General features: G+C 36.1%; 3 protein-coding genes across 3 annotated transcripts; all 3 read left to right on the top strand.

Moving 5' to 3' along the window:
* The first annotated feature begins 2170 nt into the window (after positions 1-2170).
* Positions 2171-7920, top strand: LOC135586530 (pentatricopeptide repeat-containing protein At2g17140-like). Its single transcript, XM_065083920.1, has 6 exons — positions 2171-4699; positions 4962-5317; positions 5755-5856; positions 5954-6073; positions 7026-7149; positions 7317-7920. The coding sequence occupies exons 1-2, from the start codon at positions 2175-2177 to the stop codon at positions 5086-5088; spliced, it is 2652 nt and encodes an 883-aa protein (XP_064939992.1). The 5' UTR covers positions 2171-2174; the 3' UTR covers positions 5089-5317; positions 5755-5856; positions 5954-6073; positions 7026-7149; positions 7317-7920.
* Positions 7921-8317: 397 nt separating this feature from the next.
* Positions 8318-17507, top strand: LOC135593692 (eukaryotic initiation factor 4A-III homolog B). Its single transcript, XM_065083919.1, has 8 exons — positions 8318-8736; positions 12249-12489; positions 12576-12656; positions 14520-14627; positions 14708-14827; positions 16281-16448; positions 16645-16731; positions 17124-17507. Exons 1-8 carry the CDS (start codon positions 8426-8428, stop codon positions 17235-17237), a joined length of 1230 nt encoding a protein of 409 aa, XP_064939991.1. The 5' UTR covers positions 8318-8425; the 3' UTR covers positions 17238-17507.
* Positions 17508-18197: 690 nt separating this feature from the next.
* Positions 18198-20993, top strand: LOC135593691 (protein BRICK1-like). Its single transcript, XM_065083918.1, has 2 exons — positions 18198-18428; positions 20661-20993. The coding sequence occupies exons 1-2, from the start codon at positions 18296-18298 to the stop codon at positions 20780-20782; spliced, it is 255 nt and encodes an 84-aa protein (XP_064939990.1). The 5' UTR covers positions 18198-18295; the 3' UTR covers positions 20783-20993.
* Positions 20994-22584: the final 1591 nt, after the last annotated feature.

Genomic DNA, 22584 nt, shown 5'->3' with positions numbered 1-22584 from the left:
GATAAAAGATTCATTAGTATTTGGATTTTCTGTCAAACAAAGAAAGATATTGAAGCATAAATAAGTATAGGACAAGTGGGGAGAGGAGTGATGTTAAACTTATGATTGTTGGGTAGTTATCACTAATTAGTATTATTGAAGGTAAATGTAGATTGTTTAAATAGCAAGTTAATAACGATCACAAAAATGTAAATAAAGAACAACTTCCTATAAGCACCACACATTATTACTATCCCAATAGCATTATCTACCTATATCCTTGGTTTGGAGATATTGATATTTGATAAAATTAAATTATTATTTTGAAATAATTTAACTTCGATTAATAATAAAAATAGATTAATATATATTGAAGTTTAATATAAAAACATCATACAGCATATTCAAGATGGCAGCCATAGAGGAAAGCTATTATTGTACGGGCAACTAATAGCAATCACTGAAAAGAGATTATTTACAATCCTCTTTCTTTCTTTTTTTGTTATTTACAACCTCATATTAAGATGTTTAAATATTTCTAATTTATTCCAAACATATCTATCTTCAATCTATAACTTAATTATAATAAAATCTTTTCCCTCTTTACCTATAATCTTTTTTTTTCTTTTCTTCTTTTTCTCCTGCTCTTCCTTCTCTTAACTACTTTCATATATTGCATTAACCCAAAAGACATGAAAAAATAAAAAAATAAATATAGATGGGTTATGAATAGTAAAATATAATTTATTATTTAAAAAATTATGAATTATAAGAATGAGGCTCAATTTTTTTATTTTTATAAGAGGTTTTTTTTTTTCAAAAATCACAATTAATGCCCTTGGTCAGATCCCTTCAAATCAAGTAGATCCGTATTCTTTACATTCAAGTTATACTCAGGTTATAATCAAAATACCCTTGAGTTATATTGGAGATCTATTAAGAATATATTAATTTTTATATAAACTTATTCTAAATTCATCATAAAATAAAAAATAAATAATTTTGGTTAGAATTATTATTTTAGTAGAATTCTTAAAATTTGATAATAATTATCTTAAACATATCTACGATAAAAATATTAGTTTTAAAATGAGTTAGGTAATCAACTTTAACTTATTTCAATATTGAGTGTAATTAAAATAATATATGAAATAGAAAATAGGAATTAAGGTTTTGTGATTAGTTTTATAATGAATTTAGGATTAATTTGATAAAAATTAATATATTTATTAACATGTCCCATGAACGAGTGTAACTCAAGTATAATCCGAGTTTAGCTTATGTGTAATAGCTTCTTTTGGATAATTTAGAATAATTTTGTATAGAAATTAATATATTTTTTGTGAACTATAACTTGAGTTTTCATATGTAGAATAATTTTGATTTTATGATAAATTTATGATAATCTTATATAAAAATATATTTTTTAACCATGTGTAATTAAGTACAAAACATAACGATTTTTCTAGTAAAATATGAGGAGGAGGAGAAATAGAAGGAAAAATATAAGGAAAAGGAGGAGAGAGTGAGGGAGAATGAGAAGAGGCGATGAGTGAGAGAATGAGATGGTGACGAAAGTTGAGTGGGAAGGGAAGGAAGCCGAGAGAAGGATGAAAAGGGAGAAGACGATGGAAGTGGAGGCGGAGGCAGAGGCGACAAGCGAAGGTGATGGGTAATTTGAAAAAAATCAAATAATAATATATGGTTCAATTAAATGTAATAATCATTTTTTAAAATAATTTTATTAGAGATATTTGGGTCAAAACATAAAAAAAAACCAACTCCTCTTGTAAAAATCATTAAAAACTATCAAAAGAATAGCTCAACTGAGAATTAAGGAACGAAGAGCATTTACATCCTTCATGCTCAGGTCGTTGGACTCACCTAAGTTCGTACCTGCCTTGTTATTGGAAGCCGTATGGACCTCATTGTAGGCCCACGTGGCCCACTTACTACGCTAAAAGTCTAAAAATATTTTTGGGCAACGATTACTTTTAATATTTATCTGTACAGATCGTACACAAAAATAAAAATAAATTTATTTACATTATAATGATTTTGACAATATTGGGTGGCACTATTAACTGGCTTGGTAAGAATTGGGTAGGCCAATGGGTGCGTGTTTCAAGCCACCGCCTGCAGATGCTTTTAAAAGGGCCCAAAATGGAGGGAGGCGTGTCCGCCTCGAGGCCTCGATGAACTCCTCCGCCCTAGCGGCCGAACTCCTCTGTCGTAATGCCGGCAACCCGGCCCTGGCGTGGCGCCTCCTCAGGCACCTCCTCTCCTCCCCCGCCGCGCCCCTCCCTCCTCTCCGTCTCATTATCTCTCTCTCCCGCCTCCTCGTCGTCGCCCGCATGCTCCCCGAGCTTCACCATCTTCGGCGCCTCATCCTCCTCCCTCGCCACCCTCCGGCCGCTGTTCGCACTGCCCTCTCCGCCCTTGTCTCCGTCTCCGCCTCCGCTGGCCTCCTCGATGACGCCCTCGCCCACTTCCGCTCTCTCCGCTCTCAATTCCCCTCCCACCCTCCTTCCACCCGACTTTACAACTGCCTCCTCAAGTGCTCCCTCCGAGCCCATCGCGCCGACCTCGTCGAGGTGCTCTACAGAGACATGCTTCTCGCTGGAGTTGCCCCCGAGACGTACACGTTCAATATTTTGATCTTTTCCTTATGCGACTCTGACCGTATCGAGGAAGCCCGGCTGTTGTTCGATAATATGCCATTAAAGAATTGCCAGCCAGATGAGTTCAGCTTCGGGTTCTTGATCTGCAGGTACTGTAAAGCAGGCCTCAGTCACAGGGCGGTGGAGCTTCTGAATGAGATGGAGAGACTCGGGCGCTCACCAAACATAGTGATCTATAATACATTAATTTCTAGCTTTTGCAAGGAGGGGTCCATTGGTGAAGCTGAGAAGTTGGTTGAGCGGATGAGAAAAGATGGTCTTTTTCCTAATGTTGTCACTTTTAATTCTAGGATTTCTGCCCTTTGTAAGGCAGGTAAGGTATTGGAGGCTTACCAGATTTTCAGAGACATGCAGGAGGATAATGTGTTGGGTTTGCCAAGGCCGAATCAGATTACATTTAATCTGATGTTGGATGGATTTTGTAAGGGAGGCATGCTGGAGGAAGCCAGGGCCTTGGTGGAGTTGATGAAAGTTGGTGGATCCCTTACAAGTTTACAGAGTTACAATATATGGCTGTCAGGGTTGGTGAAGTGTGGAAGGCTGCTGGAGGCCCAACAATTGTTGGAAGAAATGGTTCAACAGGGTATAGAACCTAATTCATACTCTTATAACATTCTTATTGATGGTCTTTGTAAGGAAGGGATGATTTATAGTGCTAGATCAGTGATGAGTTTGATGAAAAATAATGGAAAGTCACCGGACCCGGTAACTTATAGCAGTCTACTCCACTGGTACTGCACGAGAAGGAATATATCAGGGGCCATCAAGATTCTTCATGAGATGACTAGTAGTGGATGTTTTCCCAACAGTTTTACTTGCAACATCTTATTGCAAAACTTGTGGAAAGAGGGGAGGATTTTGGAGGCAGAGAAACTATTACAAGAGATGAATAAAAAAGGATATGGTTTAGGCATCGTAACATGCAATATTGTCATAAATGGTTTGTGTGAAAATGGAAAATTGGATAAGGCAATTGAAATTGTTAATAGCATGTGGCAGCATGGAAGTGCAGCCCTTGGTGAACTTGGAAATGCATTCCTCGGTTTGGTGGATGACAGAAATGAAAAGAAAAAATGTTGCCCTGGTCTAATCACCTATTCAATTTTGATTAATCACTTGTGCAAGGCTGGAAGGTTAGATGAAGCTAGGAAATTATTACTTGAAATGATGGGGAGGAATGTTGCTCCGGATTCGATAATCTATGACATTTTTGTACATGGATTTTGTAAGCGGGGAAAGGTGTCATCAGCTTTTAAAGTTCTAAGAGACATGGAAAAAAAAGCATGCAGACCAAGCACAAGAACATACAACTTACTGATATGGGGTTTGGGTAAAAAACACCAAATAGAGGAAATACTTGACTTGATTAATGAAATGCAAGAAAAAGGAATCCCAAAAAATGTTAGAACTTATAATAACCTAATCCATGCTCTCTGTGATAGAGAAATGGTAGATAAAGCTGCTTCACTTCTAGAAGAGATGCTTCATAATTCCATTCTTCCTAACATAACTTCTTTCAGCATGTTGATCCGGGCTTTCTGCAAGATTTCTGATTTTGATGCAGCTCAAGCCATGTTTCATGGAGCTTTGACTGCATGTGGACAAAAGGAAGTGCTCTATAGCTTAATGTGCAACGAGTGTTTCATGTATGGAAAGATAACAGAGGCTAAGGAACTTCTTCAAATCGCTCTAGAAAAGGAGTTTTCCCTGGAGCATTTTCCGTACAAAAGTCTTATTGAAGAACTTTGCAAGGAAGACAGCATAGATGATGGGCACAGTTTAATCAATACAATGATTGCTAAAGGTTATGTGTTTGATCCTGCAACATTTATGCCAGTGATTGATGCTCTAGGGAAGAAGGGAAACAAACAAGAGGCTGATAAACTTTCAGAGAAAATGATGGATATGGCAGCTCATCATGATGAATCCATGGTTTCTTTTTCTGATCGTCTACATGGTGACTCAGAGAATAAACATCAAAAGCAAAAGCAAGAGCAAGAGGTTTCTCTTGGAAGCGATTGGCACAATCTTCTACACAGGTATAAATATTCTATTTCGTCTTTTTGTTTGCAATTTCTAGGAACTTCAAATATTATTGGGCACATGTGAATATGAAAAGGTTTGACAATCTACATGTTTTGGTTTCTTCTCCTTTAAATGACAGTTCAATTATGAAACAAGGAAACTGTATTTAGTAGGCCAATCTAGAAATCACTACATAGGTCTCCTGACAGTTATTCTTCAATTTAACTGTTTACTGAATCTATCATAACAGTTTTGTAATCATGCCTGTATATGCAGAGATGATGGAAGTGGAATAGCTATGAAACTTCTAAAGAGAGTGCAAAAAGGTTGGGGTCAAGGAAGCATACCAGCCCCACGACCACAGAATTTTGATCTTGTTGATGAGTGGGAGATCACCAATTGATTCAAATGTGGAATAAAACGGTTGGTTTTAGCCTGCGCAAATGTATCAAATTTTGCTCCAGATCCTGTATTTGATACTCTCGTGGGTAGTTGGTGCTCTTTATGCCTTGTTTATTAATTCAGGACATGGCATTAAACCTCAGCTCCAAACTGTTACCTCAGAGAAGTATGGTTTCCCAAAATGGATCAGTTGCAGACCTTGTTCTAACATGCCCTGAAAGTCCTTTCAGGTTTGTTTACTGTGCTTAATTTTTTGTCTTTTTAGCTTGAAAATGGGATAATATGGGTTTGGCATGGTTGCTGACAGACTGTTTAGAATGTTTGTGGGGTAAAAGGGGGGCATATTTAGAATTTAATTAGAAATGTGTGGTGGTAACCCATATTAAAAAGAAGAAACAGACATCCATAAATAACAAGTTCTACAGAGCTATAAAGTCGGTAAAGGCTTCCATTATCACAGATATGGTGCATAGCCCATGTGTCTTTCTCATGATGAGATGCTTGCTGTCTTATGTCTGCAATTTGGTAAATATAGCGTGGATCAAAATAAAAATAACTTTGTAGCTTAGTCATATCTGGTTAGCATATTGAATCTTTGAATATTTTGTAGATCCTATAAATTTGTCCTGAAGTTCTAGCCTGCTGAAAGTTTTGTAACATGATGCAGGAGTTTAGTTTCATGTGTCGTCAAAGGGGCAATCCTTAGAAGGGCTTACATTATCATTTTTAAGCTGCATTTTGTCTTCGACATCACTTCAAACTGGCACAGGTGGATAATAGTAATACAACTTTGATGCTTATTCTTCTCTTTTTGTAATTGTTGCGGTTTATATACATCTTTTGATTAATTATTTATTGCCACATAGGTGTTTTTTCTGCCTTAGGCATCCTAAAACAATTTGTGTTTGGAAAGGACAAGAAAACTACTTCAGCAGCAGCATATCAAACGAAGCTGTTGGGCTCAGTAATTATCATTCAGTACTCTGGTATGTTAAAAATAGTTCTTAATGATCATGATGTTTTAAAATCTTCTTATTGTGATTTAATAAACTAGGAAAGTGGAAATAAGTTGCAAGTTACCATGTTACATATAGATTATGAGTAGAAGATGCCTAAATTGCTATGTGTAGGTTGCCAAGGATTGTCGGTACCCGTTCCGATGATCTGGTTAGACCTGGTCAGACGGGTACATATCAGTCAGTATTGGTGTCTCGTTGTCAGTATGTATCGTTGTTTCGAAGAGGAAGAAAAAGAGGGAGAAGAGAAAGGGGCGATGGAGGAACTAAGGAGGAGGAAGGTGTAAGATGAAGAAAGAAAGGGAGGCAATGGAGGAAGAAAGAAGAAGGGGAAGTAGTGGAGGAAGAAGATCGTGCGATGGAGGAGGAGAAGGATGAAGGAAGAAGTGGAGGAGACGAGGTAGGCATATGTATTAGAGAGATAAACAGAGGTAAATGGGCAGGCGATGCCCATTAACAACGGCGACAACAACGACAATGACATCGTGAGAAATAGGGGGAACAATAGTACTGAATCACTTGAAACTAGAGCGATTCGTGTACCGATCCATGCCCGGACTAGTACGTACTTCCTGTATCTTCTTTATCTTCTAGGACAAGAAATTTGATACTTGCTGTTTTATCCTACTAACAAATATCATCTTCTCGATACATGTCTCTAATACCTTCATTTTGATAAGTTCTCTTGTGGCATGTCTATATTCTCATTCAATCCCTGTGAATGAATGGCAATGTGTGGCTTTACTTTGTTTCCTTGCACAGTCGGAAGGTAATTGATTAGAATTTATTTTCAGAAGTTTCATCTGAGTATTTGGAGTATCGAAAAGAAATAAATTTAGTGCAATTAAATTTGTAGTATTAACTTAAACAAAGTTGAACATTGGTTATGATCTAAAACACAATCCTTTCATGTTTTGCTCAGGCTTCGGACTACTTAAGCAAAATACATACACAATTGGAGTCAATAAGAGGATCCTTTAAGCAAAAAAAAAGGAATTCAGTCAACATTGTTTTGACTTGTCATTTCCACTCAGTGGATTACAATGGTGAGAAAAGATCCATGTAACATACTGCACTCAGCTGGGGTTCATAGCTTGCTGTTTGTTCATATTACATTTGTATAATTTCTGATAACCATTTGAAAACCTTTTATATTCTAGTTAGCAAATGCAAGAACAGTCACCAGATACTCCTGCCTCTTGTTTGATCACAGTATCCCAATTTTGGTGGAGAGGGAGAAGGGAGGACAACCATAGGCAGAGGCAACTTGCTGAATATTGCTCATCTTCCATTGACAATTCTTGCTTGATGAATCCTGGAACTGGTGTGGATGAGCATAACATTGTATCATAAAGAAGACCGACTTCCCATCAGTTCTTCAACGAGAGTCATACATCTCATCATCACAAGATTACATGGTACGATTTTGTCAATTTTTGCAATGAAGTTTCATCTTCTCTGGAAGAAATAATTCAACGCTTGAAACAGCATAACGAGAGGATAATAAACGGCGGACATGGATATGGATGGTGTTAAAATGAGTTTTGTTAGATGTTCCACTTTGTTCATTTTAATTAGGGTGTATAAAGATCTGCTTTGTTTCATTTTTAATACTAGCATTTGTTCATCTTGATAATAAATGCTCTTTTTATTGATATTAATTGCCCTGTATTTACTTGACTCTATACTTCCGGATTACCTTGCTTGGCAGCGTTGCAACATGATGTGTATGCACACTGATCAAATGATTACTTTTATTTGATCCAATTATTTTTTATATTAATCGAGGCAGTTCAGTTTCAAAAGTTGATATAGCCCTTTATGTATGTCTATATAAATAAATATATGAATATACTTTATTTCATTCTCTTAGTCATAATAGATAATGTAATATTATTATACATAATATTACTAATACAATATATTTAATCAACATGAGTTTATTATTATACATATTTTTTATTAAATTGATGGTTATCATAATAACACTATAGAAAGTAATATTTTCAAATATATTTTGATTCGAAACTAGTTTTCAAATATACAAGATAATTGACGCAACCAATAGTAACACAGTATCGATTGCATTATTTCTCGATTGAAGCAGATTTTGAACATTACATAGAACTGTAAGTTGTGCCTCCAACCCAATCGCTTCCTTAAAAAACTAATATATATATATATATATATATATATATATTCGTGGATAATTCGAAAAAAGGCCTCCAAGGGTGACGTTTCTAGGGTTCGAGTCGTCCCTCTCGTTCGCTCCCTCGCCTCGCCTCCGAAACACCACCTCGATCTCCTGGTTTCTTCGTCATCATGGCCGCCGCCAGCACCGCAGTCCCTCGGAGCCGGCAGCCGCCAGGCCGCCCCATGGACGACGAGAACCTCGTCTTCGAGACCAGCCCCGGGGTGGAGGCAATCACCAGCTTCGACCAGATGGGCATCCGCGACGACCTCCTCCGCGGGATCTACGCTTACGGGTTCGAGAAGCCCTCCGCGATCCAGCAGCGGGCTGTGATTCCCATCATCAATGGCCGCGACGTCATCGCCCAGGCGCAGTCCGGTACCGGGAAGTCCTCTATGATCGCCCTGTCCGTCTGCCAGATGGTCGATACCTCCATGCGAGAGTATGATTTGTATCTTTTTTTCTTTTACCTCGATTTCCTTCCTTATTGTTGTCAATTTTCTTTCTCATTCTTATTTGTGTTAGGTTTATAGGCTAAGTTTATATTTGGTTTACGTCATGGGAACTGTACACTTGATTTCGACTATTTCAAGCTTGGTTGATGGCTGGGATTATTGGTTGCAGAAACTTATATGACCTATTGTCCATCGGGATTGTTAGTTGCATCTTTTTCCTTTTTAATGGCATAAGAGGTTGCTTTGGAAAATTATCAAACATACTTTAGAGAAGGCTGGACAATCATGTCAAATTGTGAGTATTATTCTTTTGGGTTAAGCTAGATGTAAAAGCAGTTTGACAATTGGTAGAGTGTTGACATGACTGGAGCTCCCCAGTTACATATTTTTGCATTTGACCAGCACATGATTGATTTTTCATGCTGAGGGACGTTTAGATTTCTACCAAGAGACCAAGCGACTTTCTCTTTTCCCAAATGAAATTTGTTGCATGAACGCCATTTCTTGTCTAACCTAATTGTTTGGAGATGCATTAATAGAACAAGCTTCAATCTGGATCGGTGGAATGTGGATTCTTTAAAGCTAAAATTATATGTTATTTTGCTGTTGCATTTTTTTTCCACGTGCAATAGTAAATAGGGGTTGAAAGGGGTATTGGAGCTAAGTTGGATGAAGGAATAGCATGAGAAAAGATTGTGTGCTGGATAAATATAATTTAGTCTCTTCAAATAAATTATGGCTTAGAACTTTGTCTTTCAGCAGATCACCTCACTATATACAAATTGTATTGTGCCATAGTTTGTAGTATCAGCTCATTCTAATACAATAAACCCTAATCAATTCGGTATTGTAGATGAATCATTTGATCTAGGCCAATTTTTGAATCTTATAACAAAAGACAATGTTGTGAACATCTAATTGGATCCTCATATTTAATAGCAAAATTGCTAGTTGTCTTAGTACAAGTACATCTTTTGCGGGAAAAAATTATAGGAGTGGCAGATCAAAACAGTTACATTTAACAACCTATATATCTAAATGATTAGAAAATACGTCCTCCTCAAGTATTTAAATGCAGCATTTAGACTATAGAAAATGGAGTTCCAAATACAGGTTCTTTTGTCTGTCAAACAATGACCATCTTCCATATCGTTTGCCTTATGGCAAAAGGTAAGGCAGGATAAGCTTATAGGACAATCATGATTGTCTAGTAATTGACAAGAAGGAAATGAACATGAACTATTCTGTTAGATGGTCGGTTGCAATCAAAATTAAGCATCACAAGAAAGATAAGGAATATATTACCTTTTCTGGATCTTAAGATTTTTTTTATTTTGCTTGTGCTAGGAGAACAAAGATCATTCATTAAAAAAATCCAAACCACAGTCTTGTTTAATTGACTTGTCATCTCAGGATCAATCTTAACTATCCTGAATCAGTAAGATTTGGCTACAATCTGGCTTAGTTCTTGGTTGTACTCTCGTTGGCAAATAGTTAAAATCGAGGTGAAGATTCATGCTTATGCATAAAAAAGATCCTGAATGACAAATTGGTGCTTGAACTTTGAAGGATTATTAAGGAAACTGATGCAATTCGGCTCAACATGTTTTCTAAGAAAAAGACTAGACTTTTTTTATTTAATTTTTATACTTTTTAAGTCAATATTTGGTCTGGTGTTGAACCAGATCACTCTTTCAGAGTCTCTTCCTTTTCTCTGATCTTTATTAAGTTTTGGTAATGGTAATGACATCTACTTGCTATTATAGAGAGTCATTTTTATTGTCCTTGAATTCTTTTAGAATCTACGTAAAAGTTTGAATAATAGGAATTTTATTTTTGCAAGTCAAATGTCCTATCATAGAGAAAGGAGTCAGATGTATGTTTATCCAAGACTTCTAAATCTCTGTTCTGCATTTTCTTTCCTAGCATTAGTAGGATGTAAGGTGGAGAGGTCAAAAAAATCTCGTCAGCTTAGTTTTTAATGAGCACATCTTAAAAGATTTTTACAAGTTCCAAATTGTGATGTAGCTCCGAGAATCTTTAAATGATTCTTGGATCTACATCATAGTTTGGAAGTTCAAAAACAGGATTGGAATTGTATAGGGGCAATACAATTGACATGAAAAATTGGAATCGGCTATTATTTAAATCTATGAAATCATTTATATAATATGTTAGGAAAATATAAAATTTGTGGATCTAACTTTTCAAAACAATGTATATATGGATACAAAGCAGTAAAGATAAAAGAATATATGAGATAACAATGAAATTAATGGAGAACAATTTATTAAATTAACTAATTACATACAAATGGATATAATAATCCAACAACAAAGATTAAACATCAGGAAGGTTTTGTGACTTGTCTCCGACATTCTAGTGAAAGCATTTCGTGAACTTGATATATGTGGAATTATTTGTACTTTGTAGTTAACAATTAATCAATTCGGAAGTTTATTGAATAATTTAGTTTGGTTTTCTTTATTCATTTAGCAGCTTGTCGTATGTAGAGGTGGTAATAGTAAAGGGTATTTATGTTAAGTTCTAAGTTTTATTTTTCTATCTAAATTTCATATAATTGTGGTAGGCATGAAAATCCTGTTGCTTTTTCATGCATAACCAAAAACCCAAAAACCTTAGTAGTGTAGTAAATCATACCATATAGTGTAAATTATGGACAGTATTAATCCTACAATTATGCTAAGGAATGATGGTAGAGGATGGTTTATGGAACTGTGACTTGAACTAAATATGAAGTTGTGTAGATATATTTATATTATTTTCCTTGTTGGAATTCACAACCAAATGTCTCTCTACATCCGACCACTGTTCAAGACCCCTATGTAGCAGAACACAGGCCGACTTGCACGGTAAGAACCTTTGCCATGATTCTAACTGAACGATGTTATGCATGAACAGGCTTTATAATATCTTGCAGAATAAATAAATGTCGTAATGCGATTCACTTTTGCCTATCCACTTATCTATGTTGTGAAAAAAACACATCATTTCTCTGCATTGATTATTAATTCTATCAACATGAAACAGAGGCTAAACTTCATTAGTAACAGATACTTTATATTTAAGAAAGATGATATGTGGTAGGGATAAACATCAATTAATGAGCCAATGCAAAAAACATTTTAATGATCAAAATCATAAGCCTACTTGGATATCACATTTTCTGCAGATTGAATATTTGCAATTAATAGTTGCAACTTTGGAAAAGTGAACCTGGAAAATCTTTTCTTATATGATGTATGGGGATATTTATGACATTTATATGTTTTATAATATCTCAACTATTTGAGATCGATATATGTATCTTTTCCTGCCATTGTGGTTTAATGCAATATTTCTGATTAAAATATTCATATCAGATAGTTCCTAAAAATAAATACATGTCATACCTAAGGCTTTTACACACAAATTCTGCATTCACATGATTCACCATTATTAAAACTAATCTGTTTAAGTTCATGCATATCTTTTTCAGAGTGCAGGCACTTATTCTGTCACCTACTAGAGAACTTGCTGCCCAGACTGAGAAGGTGATATTGGCTATTGGTGAATACATAAATGTGCAAGCCCATGCATGCATTGGTGGGAAGAGTATAGGGGAAGATATTAGAAAGCTGGAGTATGGTGTTCATGTTGTTTCTGGGACGCCTGGCAGAGTCTGCGACATGATCAAAAGGAGGACCTTACGAACAAGAGCTATCAAAATTTTAATCCTTGTTCGTTTTCCCCTTGTTGTCATCAGTTTAATTATCTAAGCAATATCTATTTGATCTTTTGAGCTAATATTGTGTTATTGGTATAGGATGAAGCTGATGAAATGCTGAGTAGAGGCTTTAAGGATCAGATATATGATGTATACAGATATCTTCCTCCTGAACTTCAGGTTTGGTTCAAGAATCAGAATCTCCTTTGCCCTTGTTCACTATTATCAGCTTTTATTACATGGGTATAATTATTACTTCAATTGGTGCAAGCAAATAATTCCATGCCTCTATAAGATAGGAATCTCGAACTTGCTAGGTGAGCTTTCATCACAAATATTTGATTCTTGGGGTTGTCTCGAGTTCTAATAACAATTTCCATGATTATCCTCATGGAGTTTTATATGGAGAGTGAAATTAAGGTGGTACAAGGAAGACCTGGGTGGAAGAGGAGGGTTAGTATATGAAATACACAATAAAAGAGGTAACCAGCATCTTAAAAACCTGTCAGACCAGGAACCAACACTCGAACCGGGAGATTTCGTCTAGTCTGGTTTAAAATTGTTTTTTTTTTAATTTTAATATAATCTTCTGCCTTCTGTTGGCAACTGTTTTCATTGTCGACTGCAAGTCTTCCAATTCCTCAGCCTCCTCTTTCTTGTTCTCCTCGTTTTTTCCTTCTCCTTCTCTCCTTCACCTTGTGCTTCTCTCATTCTTCCCTCTCCTCATTCTTATTCCATCTTCTTCTCTCCCTTCTTTTCTTTGACATGTGCTACTAATGGATAATATTTTATTGAAGAACAAGATTTTATAAAAGGAAAGCTTTCTTCCACTTAATTAGCATAGGGTATACATAATATATGTTATTGGAATGATTTGAATACTATCTGAGTTACGTTTGGGATTGTTGGTGGTGTCATCTTCTTCTGTTCTTCCTTTCTCTCTCTATTATCTTCCAAATCATCCACTTGTCATGAAAGTGACATCTGGGCAGGATTAGGGGTTGGAAGTTTTGAATCATGTATTATGTTCGTGAGATGATAAGCACAAGGTGAGTTGTTTTTCGGCCTATTAGTCGGGTTATTATCGTCTTTGAATTTTCTTACTCTATTCTTTCCCAGTCATCCGCTCTGTACCAATCATTTTTTATCATTCTAGCTGATCCTATCGAACTCCAATCTACAACCCCCATATGTATTTTTTGATCCCATGGTAGACCAACACATTTTCTGGCACATGTGCGACGTATTGGAAAGTTTGATAATGACGCAGGATATGAAAGAAATTCTTGGGTTCCTACAAGTGCTTCCTCAAAGCTCGAAATCAAGAACACATATAAGAAATTTTGAAAGATGAGTTTTCCATGGCAGAGAAACAACTACATTGAGCTAGAGATGTAAGATGAATCCCATATGATCTACATGAATACTCTAAAGGCGTTGGAGAAGACAGCCAATATGCATCAAAACATCATTGCAGGGTTTTTAGGAAATCAAGTATTATTGATGATGGATCAAGCGTCCTCTGTGACTGATCTTCTGATCTTAGCAACTGTGCCTATCAAATGGTGAACTGGTGATCTGCCTATGTGGTCATGATGCATATGTCAGGGCCAAGTTGACACTCATATGATAGCATAAGATCTTGGTTAAATTGCATTCATATATAGATTTCGCTACTTATCCAACTAGATTATTGCATTCTTTAGGTAATTATTTAGATATTTCTGTAATAATCTCAATAAGAGTTTATGGTAAAATGAAGGTGAGGATCAAGAACTGCGAGGGATTGAGGTCACTATAACCATCACATATTGGTCCACTGGATTATGACAGTTTATTTAGAAAGCTGTTTTAGGCATTCTTGGTTTAGGTAATTTGGGAATCTTAGAACTCTGGTGGTCAAGGAGACTTTTGATGTCTTGGATTTTTTTTCCCCATCTTGTTCTTCCAACTTTTAAGCCCTAGTAACAAAGTCTTACTTTTGTTTGTGCAACAGCATAAATGATATTACATGTCATTGGTACATATGATTTATTTCTGTAGGTTGCTCTGATATCTGCAACACTTCCTCATGAAATTCTGGAGATCACCAACAAGTTTATGACAGATCCCATAAGAATTCTTGTCAAGCGTGATGAATTGACACTGGAGGTAAAGTATTTTCTGAATTTTATTATCAAATCTTATCTTATTCTTTTATGATTGCTAACCTTTTCATGCTATCACTCCAGGGTATCAAGCAATTTTTTGTTGCAGTGGAGAGAGAGGAGTGGAAATTTGATACGTTATGTGATCTCTATGACACCCTTACTATCACTCAAGCTGTTATTTTCTGCAACACAAAAAGAAAGGTGATATACAAACCATTAGATTTAGGCAGTCAGCATGGTCCTGATTTTGAAGCAAGCTGTTACAAATGTTTTAACCTTTTGTTTTTGCGCAAAAAAATGTTTGAATTTTTAAACTAACATACTAGTGCGTTCTCATTTTTCTCCATATACTTAAGGCATCTCTAAAACGTGTATCTGCTGAGTGGAAGAAACTTATAATAACAGCCTTGTCAACTGAAAACACAAATCCAGTTTTTTTACTACCTTCAAATATTCTTTTATGAAAATTAGTTTACTTATAACTGTTTATTGTTCCTCTATTTCTAGCCTTTATTTTTTTGGGTTTTCTGAATCTGATAGCCAATAAAGGGGAGTGCTTCATTTAATGTAAGAAAAATCAACATTATAAACAAGTGAACAGTCCAAAACTTTTTAAACAATCTGCAAATTAGTATGAAATGCTTTAAGTTGCTAAATAAATAGGTAGAACGTGACACATCTGGCTTTCAGGGTATGTTGCGTCTAAGTTCAAAAGTAGATAATAAATCAGAAATATATAGTTATAGATAAAAGAACTTTACAAATTATTGGGGAAGCACTGCATCCTTATCAATGAATTTGTTCAAAGTGATGTTTTCTTCATTAGTTCTGCAGTCATACAAAACTCATTATCAATCAATAATAGTGATATATCAATTTTAATAAAATCATGGTAGGTACTTAGGATAACTGCAATTGCTGTATATTAGAAGACAGATTGATATCTTCTTGGGCAGCCCATGACTTGGATTAGAAACCCATACATACATTAACACTGATTTCGGTTGTGTATATTCCCTGGGTTGAATATAGAGGGATATGAATCTAGGCTTTAGGAACCGAAGCTGTATTGGAAGGGTTTTATTAAAAATCTTTTTAACATGCCTAGTGTTAAGAATAGTTGTTGCAAAACATTGTATTCTTTGTACAGAATGTTGATTTTAGCTTTCCAAAGCCTTCAAGTTCGTCATAGTTGAAGTATTGCCTGTATGCTTATCGTGAGCACATAATATGGTATCCACTGCTTTCAGCTATCAATGAAGGCATCTTTAATCAATCAATGCAACATACATTATTGGATGATAAAAAAAAGGAAAGGGAAACAATGAAGTTACCTGAAAAACATTGTTTGAGCATGTTTCTTGGGTACCACCGTTGACTGTCATGTAAACTGTGCTTCTTTTCCCAACTACTAGCAACACAGACATCATCAATCATGTTTCTCGTGGAAACAAAATATTGATATATCATCATAAAACTTTCCTGATGTCTACTTAAGAATGAACAAACATTTTTCTTTGGAGATAAACTAGATTTAAATTTATTTTCTTGAAGTTAACCAAGGCTCCATTGTTTGTCTTCTTACAATAATTTATGGTGTACCTTTGTATTACTTGCAAATTAGATTGATTGTGGTGCTAATTGTTTCTGGCAGGTTGATTGGTTGACTGAGAAAATGCGCAGTAACAACTTCACAGTATCTTCTATGCATGGCGACATGCCCCAAAAAGAGCGAGATGCAATAATGGCAGAATTCAGGTCGGGGGCTACTCGTGTGTTGATTACTACTGATGTATGGGCAAGGGGGATTGATGTCCAGCAGGCAAGATCTTGTGCTGAAAACCTTTTTAGTAGTTTTTCATAGTATTGTAGTTAACTGTGTGATTGATTACATGTGAGTCCACCATAATACCCCTTTTCTGGAATTCAAAAAGTACAGTTTGATTTTTAATTTTTTTTTTACAGCAATCTCATAATCTCTTCCAAATAATATTTTTTATATTCTTTGCAATGGGCAGGTATCGTTGGTAATAAACTATGACCTTCCAAACAACCGAGAACTCTACATACATCGGATAGGTCGTTCAGGACGTTTTGGGCGCAAGGTAAGAAGTTTTTTTTTCTTGTGAGATTACTTTTTGTGAAAAGTTTGATCTCTGTGTCTTTGTCTTTACTTCTCTCTCCCTCCCCCCCTCCTTTTGGTTGGTTATATAGAAAATAGAAACCTTCTCAAAGAACCATGAACCAACTGAATCACCAAACTAGGGCACCACCTCAACCAATGCCAATGATCTTCCCCGAGATACCTAGTTACCAAATACATTTCCCTGGCTAAATTTCTGAGAAGCTAGGTTTCGGACCATGTTGACTTCATCAGAAAAGGCACTGCCTTCATTTTTCATGCTTCCAACCAGTATAATTCAGCTAGTTTCCTTGGTTGAGTGAAAAATGATTTGTTTTTACCCCCCAATAAATGGTTATGTATGGGGTTTTGTAGGGTGTGGCAATAAACTTTGTGCGCAAGGATGACATCCGTATACTAAGAGATATCGAGCAGTACTACAGTACTCAGATTGATGAAATGCCAATGAATGTTGCCGATCTCATATGAATACTTGATACAAGGACAAGACGTTCACCTCTGTGGGAAACACTGCAACAATTTGCTTCTCGACTATTATCGTTAAACCAGTTGTGTGATGGTTCTGTATTGCTGTTGTCTGCTGGAGTTGATGATTGCTTACTTTCTGTAAACTAAGCCTGTAAATTTTCTGGGATTCTGCGGAGCTTGATGGTTATCTAACTTCGTGCTAGGAGTAACTGGAGGATTGTAATCGTGGGTGTCTGTGAACCTAAATGTCTGAACTAATTTTTCCTGGTATCTTTGACTTGTTTATTCTTTTTCAACATAGAGATAAGGTGGTCACGTTGACCATTGACACCATGGTCAACGGCCCCACACGGAGAACCTTTGTATTTTCAAAGGTAAGACTTCGTGCGTCCACTTTCCTCGCATCCACGTCGGTGCAGTGGATTATTACTCTCGAATGGATCACAGGTGATAATTACTCTCGAATGCAAAGAATATAGCAAAATGCTATAAAAATAATCTTATAACAAAAATAAACAACGAAAAAGATGATATTCGAGGTGGGATAATGATAGTTCCTATATCAGAACCTTCCCATCAAGAGTTAAAGATCATTATCACCTCAAGCTAAATGATGGTTACCACATCAGAACCTTGCTATCAAGGGTTACCACCTCAAGACAAGCAAACTGTGCACTAGCGGCCACCAACTACCCTTCACTTCAAGCCAAATTGACTAAGTATCAATTTTGCATTTATTATTTGAAATTAAGTTATATATATATATATATATATATATATATATATATATATATATATTATAGTAGGACATAAAATATTGCGCATAATATATTATTGCTTCGTTAGCTGTTGTCAGTTAAATATTAGTTTAAATAAACTAATTTGGATTTATAAAATGATTTGAGGATCACCAAAATTTATAATGATAAATATATTCACCAACTTCTCCATCTGTCATCCTTCATTACAGGCAGCTGCTACTGCTGATCTGCTGCTGCTTGCTGGTCTCCTTCCTCCTCCTCGTTTGGTTTGTTGTGATCAGATCGGATTCAGATCGAATGGCGAGGGCGGGAGGGATGACGAACGCGGTGAACGTGGGGATCGCCGTCCAGGCCGACTGGGAGAACCGCGAGTTCATCGCCAACATCTCCCTAAACATTCGCCGCCTCTTTGACTTCCTCCTCCAATTCGGTCCGTCTCTCTCTCTCTCTCTCGTTTCGCTTTGATGCAAATTAGGTGGTTGTGCTTGGGATCTGATCAAGATTAACCCCTCGATCGTGAGATACCAAGTGAAGTCTATCCTCTGATATGGGAATCGTGACCCCGAGACGATGTGGATCCAGGTGTTGGAAGATGGGGGGATTCGGAAATGGTACTGTCGGCGGATGTATTCTTCAATTTATTGGGTTCAGGGCGTGGTCAATTCATCGTCTTTTTGTTGGATTTGTTTTGAGATGCTGATATTATCGCTAATGCCGCATACTTTAGGATCTAGGTCTTGTAATCCTTCTGTCTTTGGCCAATTGTCAAGCAAGCAAAGAAAGAAAAAGAGGGAAAATGGTCGAAGTTAGGATGCTCGCAAAAGCTTGGGAATTGTCACCTTGTCAATGACCAAAATAAGATGAAAGGACAATATGGTTACCTCTAAATAGTAGAATAAATGGGAAGAAATTTCAGCTACATATTTTAGCGCATTTTCATTATTGAAGTTGAGGAAGCTTGGATTAAGTCTCTTTCTTTTGATCTTTGAAATGCTCACTAGAACTAAAATAGAAATGCTGAAGGCTCTTGTAGGATGTAAACTCCTGAGGACAAGTCTGAATCCATTAGCCGGACCCCTGAAGTCCAACTTTGGCTGTGCACTGCCGATGACTTGATGTAGCTGTTTTCTAGATTATGTACAGGCATGAATAGTAGGAGAATCAACTTTTCTTGTTTTCTCTGTTTGCAGAAAATTTAACTTTCATAAAGCAACAATAAAGTTCAGAAGAACAGCTGCTTAGATATCTAATTAGAAGTTGTATATATATAATTGGATAAAGTTTAAACACCTATTCCATGGAAGCATGGAGCAAAGATCTAGCATGCCACGCTCAAGCTTAAATGGTGATGTTGAGCGGCAGCAAGTCATGATATGGCAGAGTGTTTTTTTAGTGCTATAACATACTATCTAAAACTATAATAAAAATAAATTTGGTTAATTTTTGGCAACATTAGATTTCCATTTGTTCAATAATTTTGGTCAAGAATAGGTTATCTTAATAAACTATTCTAGTTTTCTAAAACAATGTAATTACAGTCACATAAATTTGTTTCTGCTTTTGTAGGTCTATAAGTTATGTTGTACATTATATGTTATTATGTTCTCAAGGCCAAGGCTTATGATGTATATCTATTAAATTACCTTAGATGTCCTTTTAGCTTAGTTTGTATTTCTTGCCCTAGACATTTTCCACATTTTTATTTGTCGTGGGAGATTTTGGATAAGTAATAAGTTGCTAGGTGGCAGCATAGTGGCAATTTGAGATGACTGAACAAAAATGGATAAGATTGCATTCCTACCAAGGATTTAAATTCATTTGGAATTAAGTGTATTGAGTTCTTAACAAATTATTGTCTGATTGGCATCAAGGTAGATGTGGTAGATGGTTTGCCAATTCTGGATTCTTTGTAACAGAGGAATCCATCGCCATAGAGATATTAGAAACTAAGACATGCTTGGAAGGAGGCAGATTAATTCTTTCTTGCATTTCAAGAATTTCATACTTTTCACCTTATGCTAAATCAATATGTCTTTTGTCTCTGTTGAGACATTCGGATTGGTTAGTGTATTGTTGCACAAGTGATGAGTCTCAAATTCGAGCTCATGTGTGAGCATCATATATGCCATTGAACGTAATGAAAATATTTTTTAAATTTTTAATTTTTAAAAAAATCGATATGCCCTTTGAGTGGACATAAATGTCACTTACAAGCATTTTTTTGGACATAAAAGTACTCAATTGCTAGACATCTGCATCCTTTGATTGAGGAAAGCTATTACCTCATCTGAAGCTGTGATATGAGTACTCAATATTGCAGGAGGTTTCCCATGGATATAACTTGTTAAATTTACTCCCTTTTTCGATGATTATATCTTTGTTCTTCATCCATATGCATCAGTTGTAAGCATGACATCTTTTGCTGCTTCTAATACTTGGACTGACTGGTGTCTTTGGTGCATGGCATTCTACAAATACTTTTTTGATATCATGAGAAACATACGTAGATAGAAAACCGAAAACACACATGGCTATGATGAATGTGTTGGGCCTAATTAGAGAGTCTAGGCTATTGAAATCTAATGAGAATAACTCATTTTTTCATTAATGCACCCATGCATGTGTTATGATTCTTCATGATTTCATTCTTATGCTTTTCCAGAGGCTACAACAAAAGGCAAGCTGGCTGCATTGAATGAGAAGCTTGATGTCTTAGAGCATAGGTTGCAGGTGCTTGAGGTCCAAGTCAGCAGTGTAACAACAAATCCCTCTGTGTTTAACTAAGTTGTACTTCTGATATGTTCTCTGATACTGTAACTAGATTGTTAGACCTCTGGAAATTACAACTTATCTTGTCAATTTCACACATCGTTTTTCAATATGGCCATGGGGATTATATATGCCTCTTATTCAATCTTGATAATGTAATTTGTTGAGAGTGTGACAGTATGTCAACCATTGAAATTTATTGAGATGATAAACTGGTGACTTCTGAGCCTTTTGACTCATCTTAAAAATGATGAACAGATTGGTTGATAGATACATTTCACAGTAAAAATAACTTAAAATCTCTACAGCTTTTCTGTGTTAGCTGGATCTTAAATCTGTCTTATTTGGATGGATCTGGGTTGATAACAATTGAAGGTATTATAGTCACAGATGCACGAACTAGTTATTGCCGTTTAGCCTTCTGTTTCTTCACAAAATATGTTAACAAGCCTTTGACATTTACATGAATCTGATATTAATTTCTATGAATGATTGTGAATCAGGTAAACAGTCTTCCTACCCATAAGAAATCTTGGAAACTCCTGTGAGTATTGTGTTGCATCTGCATTCTTATGTGATTCTATGTTTTACAGAATCTGATCAAATTCGAGTACATAGCAACCTCTGTCCCATATTGTCAAGTCTAATTTGGATCCAACTTGAAATGCTTATAATTTGATCTGATGATATAATATATTAAAAAATGATTAGGGATGATGGTGGATTAATTTTTTTTAGTACTTGATTTTGTTCGACCCATTTAACCAAGATTTGGATATCCTTACAGTCTAATTGCTCCATTTTTAGTAATCTGATTCAGGTTTCATAACTGTTAGATATACCATCTCAATGTTAAAATTGTTGAAGTGTTCAAAACTGAACCAGCTTATAAAATGTATAATAATTAGTAAGACTTATGTAAAATTGCTACAGAAAAGTTTGATCAAACAGGTATAAGACCTTATTATCTTAGCTGATATGACAAACTTCTTGCTAAAGAGTATTAATCTTTTAGGTAAATACTGCTATACTTGTAGCAGGAGAAGCTTCACCAGATCACAGGAAGGAACAGAGAGCTTCATTACCTTCACCAATGTATCAATGTCAGCTTCATTCTCAGCGACATCGTTCACTGTCAGATGCATTGTTTGCTTCATCCATGGAGTTTGAGACGCCGACAAGAAGAGATACAACACCTGCACTCGACTTCTGTGGTCTGTACACTGTAAGATACGGAAAGTGAGCTCCCTCCGCAGATATACTTACCATTGTCTTCCCTCTTCCTGCATGCTTCAGTGCCCAATTAGTGGACTGTCTGTACTCAAAAGCTTGTCGATGGTCGGTCCGTGAACTGTCGCAGGAACAAGCTTTGCCCAGCAGAAACTAAGGGAGCGTTTGACTGCACCTATCCTTGGGTATGTTAGAGGGATATTTACGAAAGGATAAAAGACAATAAAACGGAAGAATAAAACGGAAGAATAAAAGAATAAAACGGAAGAATAAAAGAAGTGACAAGAACACCAGATTTACGTGGTTCGATCAATTGACTTTGACCTACGGATGAAAGAGAAGCAAATCACTACTATAAAAGGGATAATTACAAATGTCTTAGGAAGATGTTCCTAGGCCATAAAATACCCGAAAATACTAAACAAGAAAAACCAAAACTGTAAGCCCAAACTATTTAACTGAGTGTGGACTTAAACCCAAAGCAAACACTTAGGTTTTTCTTGTGGTGCCACTTGTGGTGCATCTGACTTTAAAGCTCAGGCCCTTATTTATAGTTCCAATAGGAGATAACAAGCTTGTTTTTCCCG

This window comes from Musa acuminata, chromosome BXJ1-9 (genome assembly GCF_036884655.1).
Source record: "Musa acuminata AAA Group cultivar baxijiao chromosome BXJ1-9, Cavendish_Baxijiao_AAA, whole genome shotgun sequence".
Classification (NCBI taxonomy): Eukaryota; Viridiplantae; Streptophyta; class Magnoliopsida; order Zingiberales; family Musaceae; genus Musa; species Musa acuminata.
Note: the sequence above shows the minus strand (reverse complement) of the source record. Positions and strands in the feature narration are given on the sequence as shown.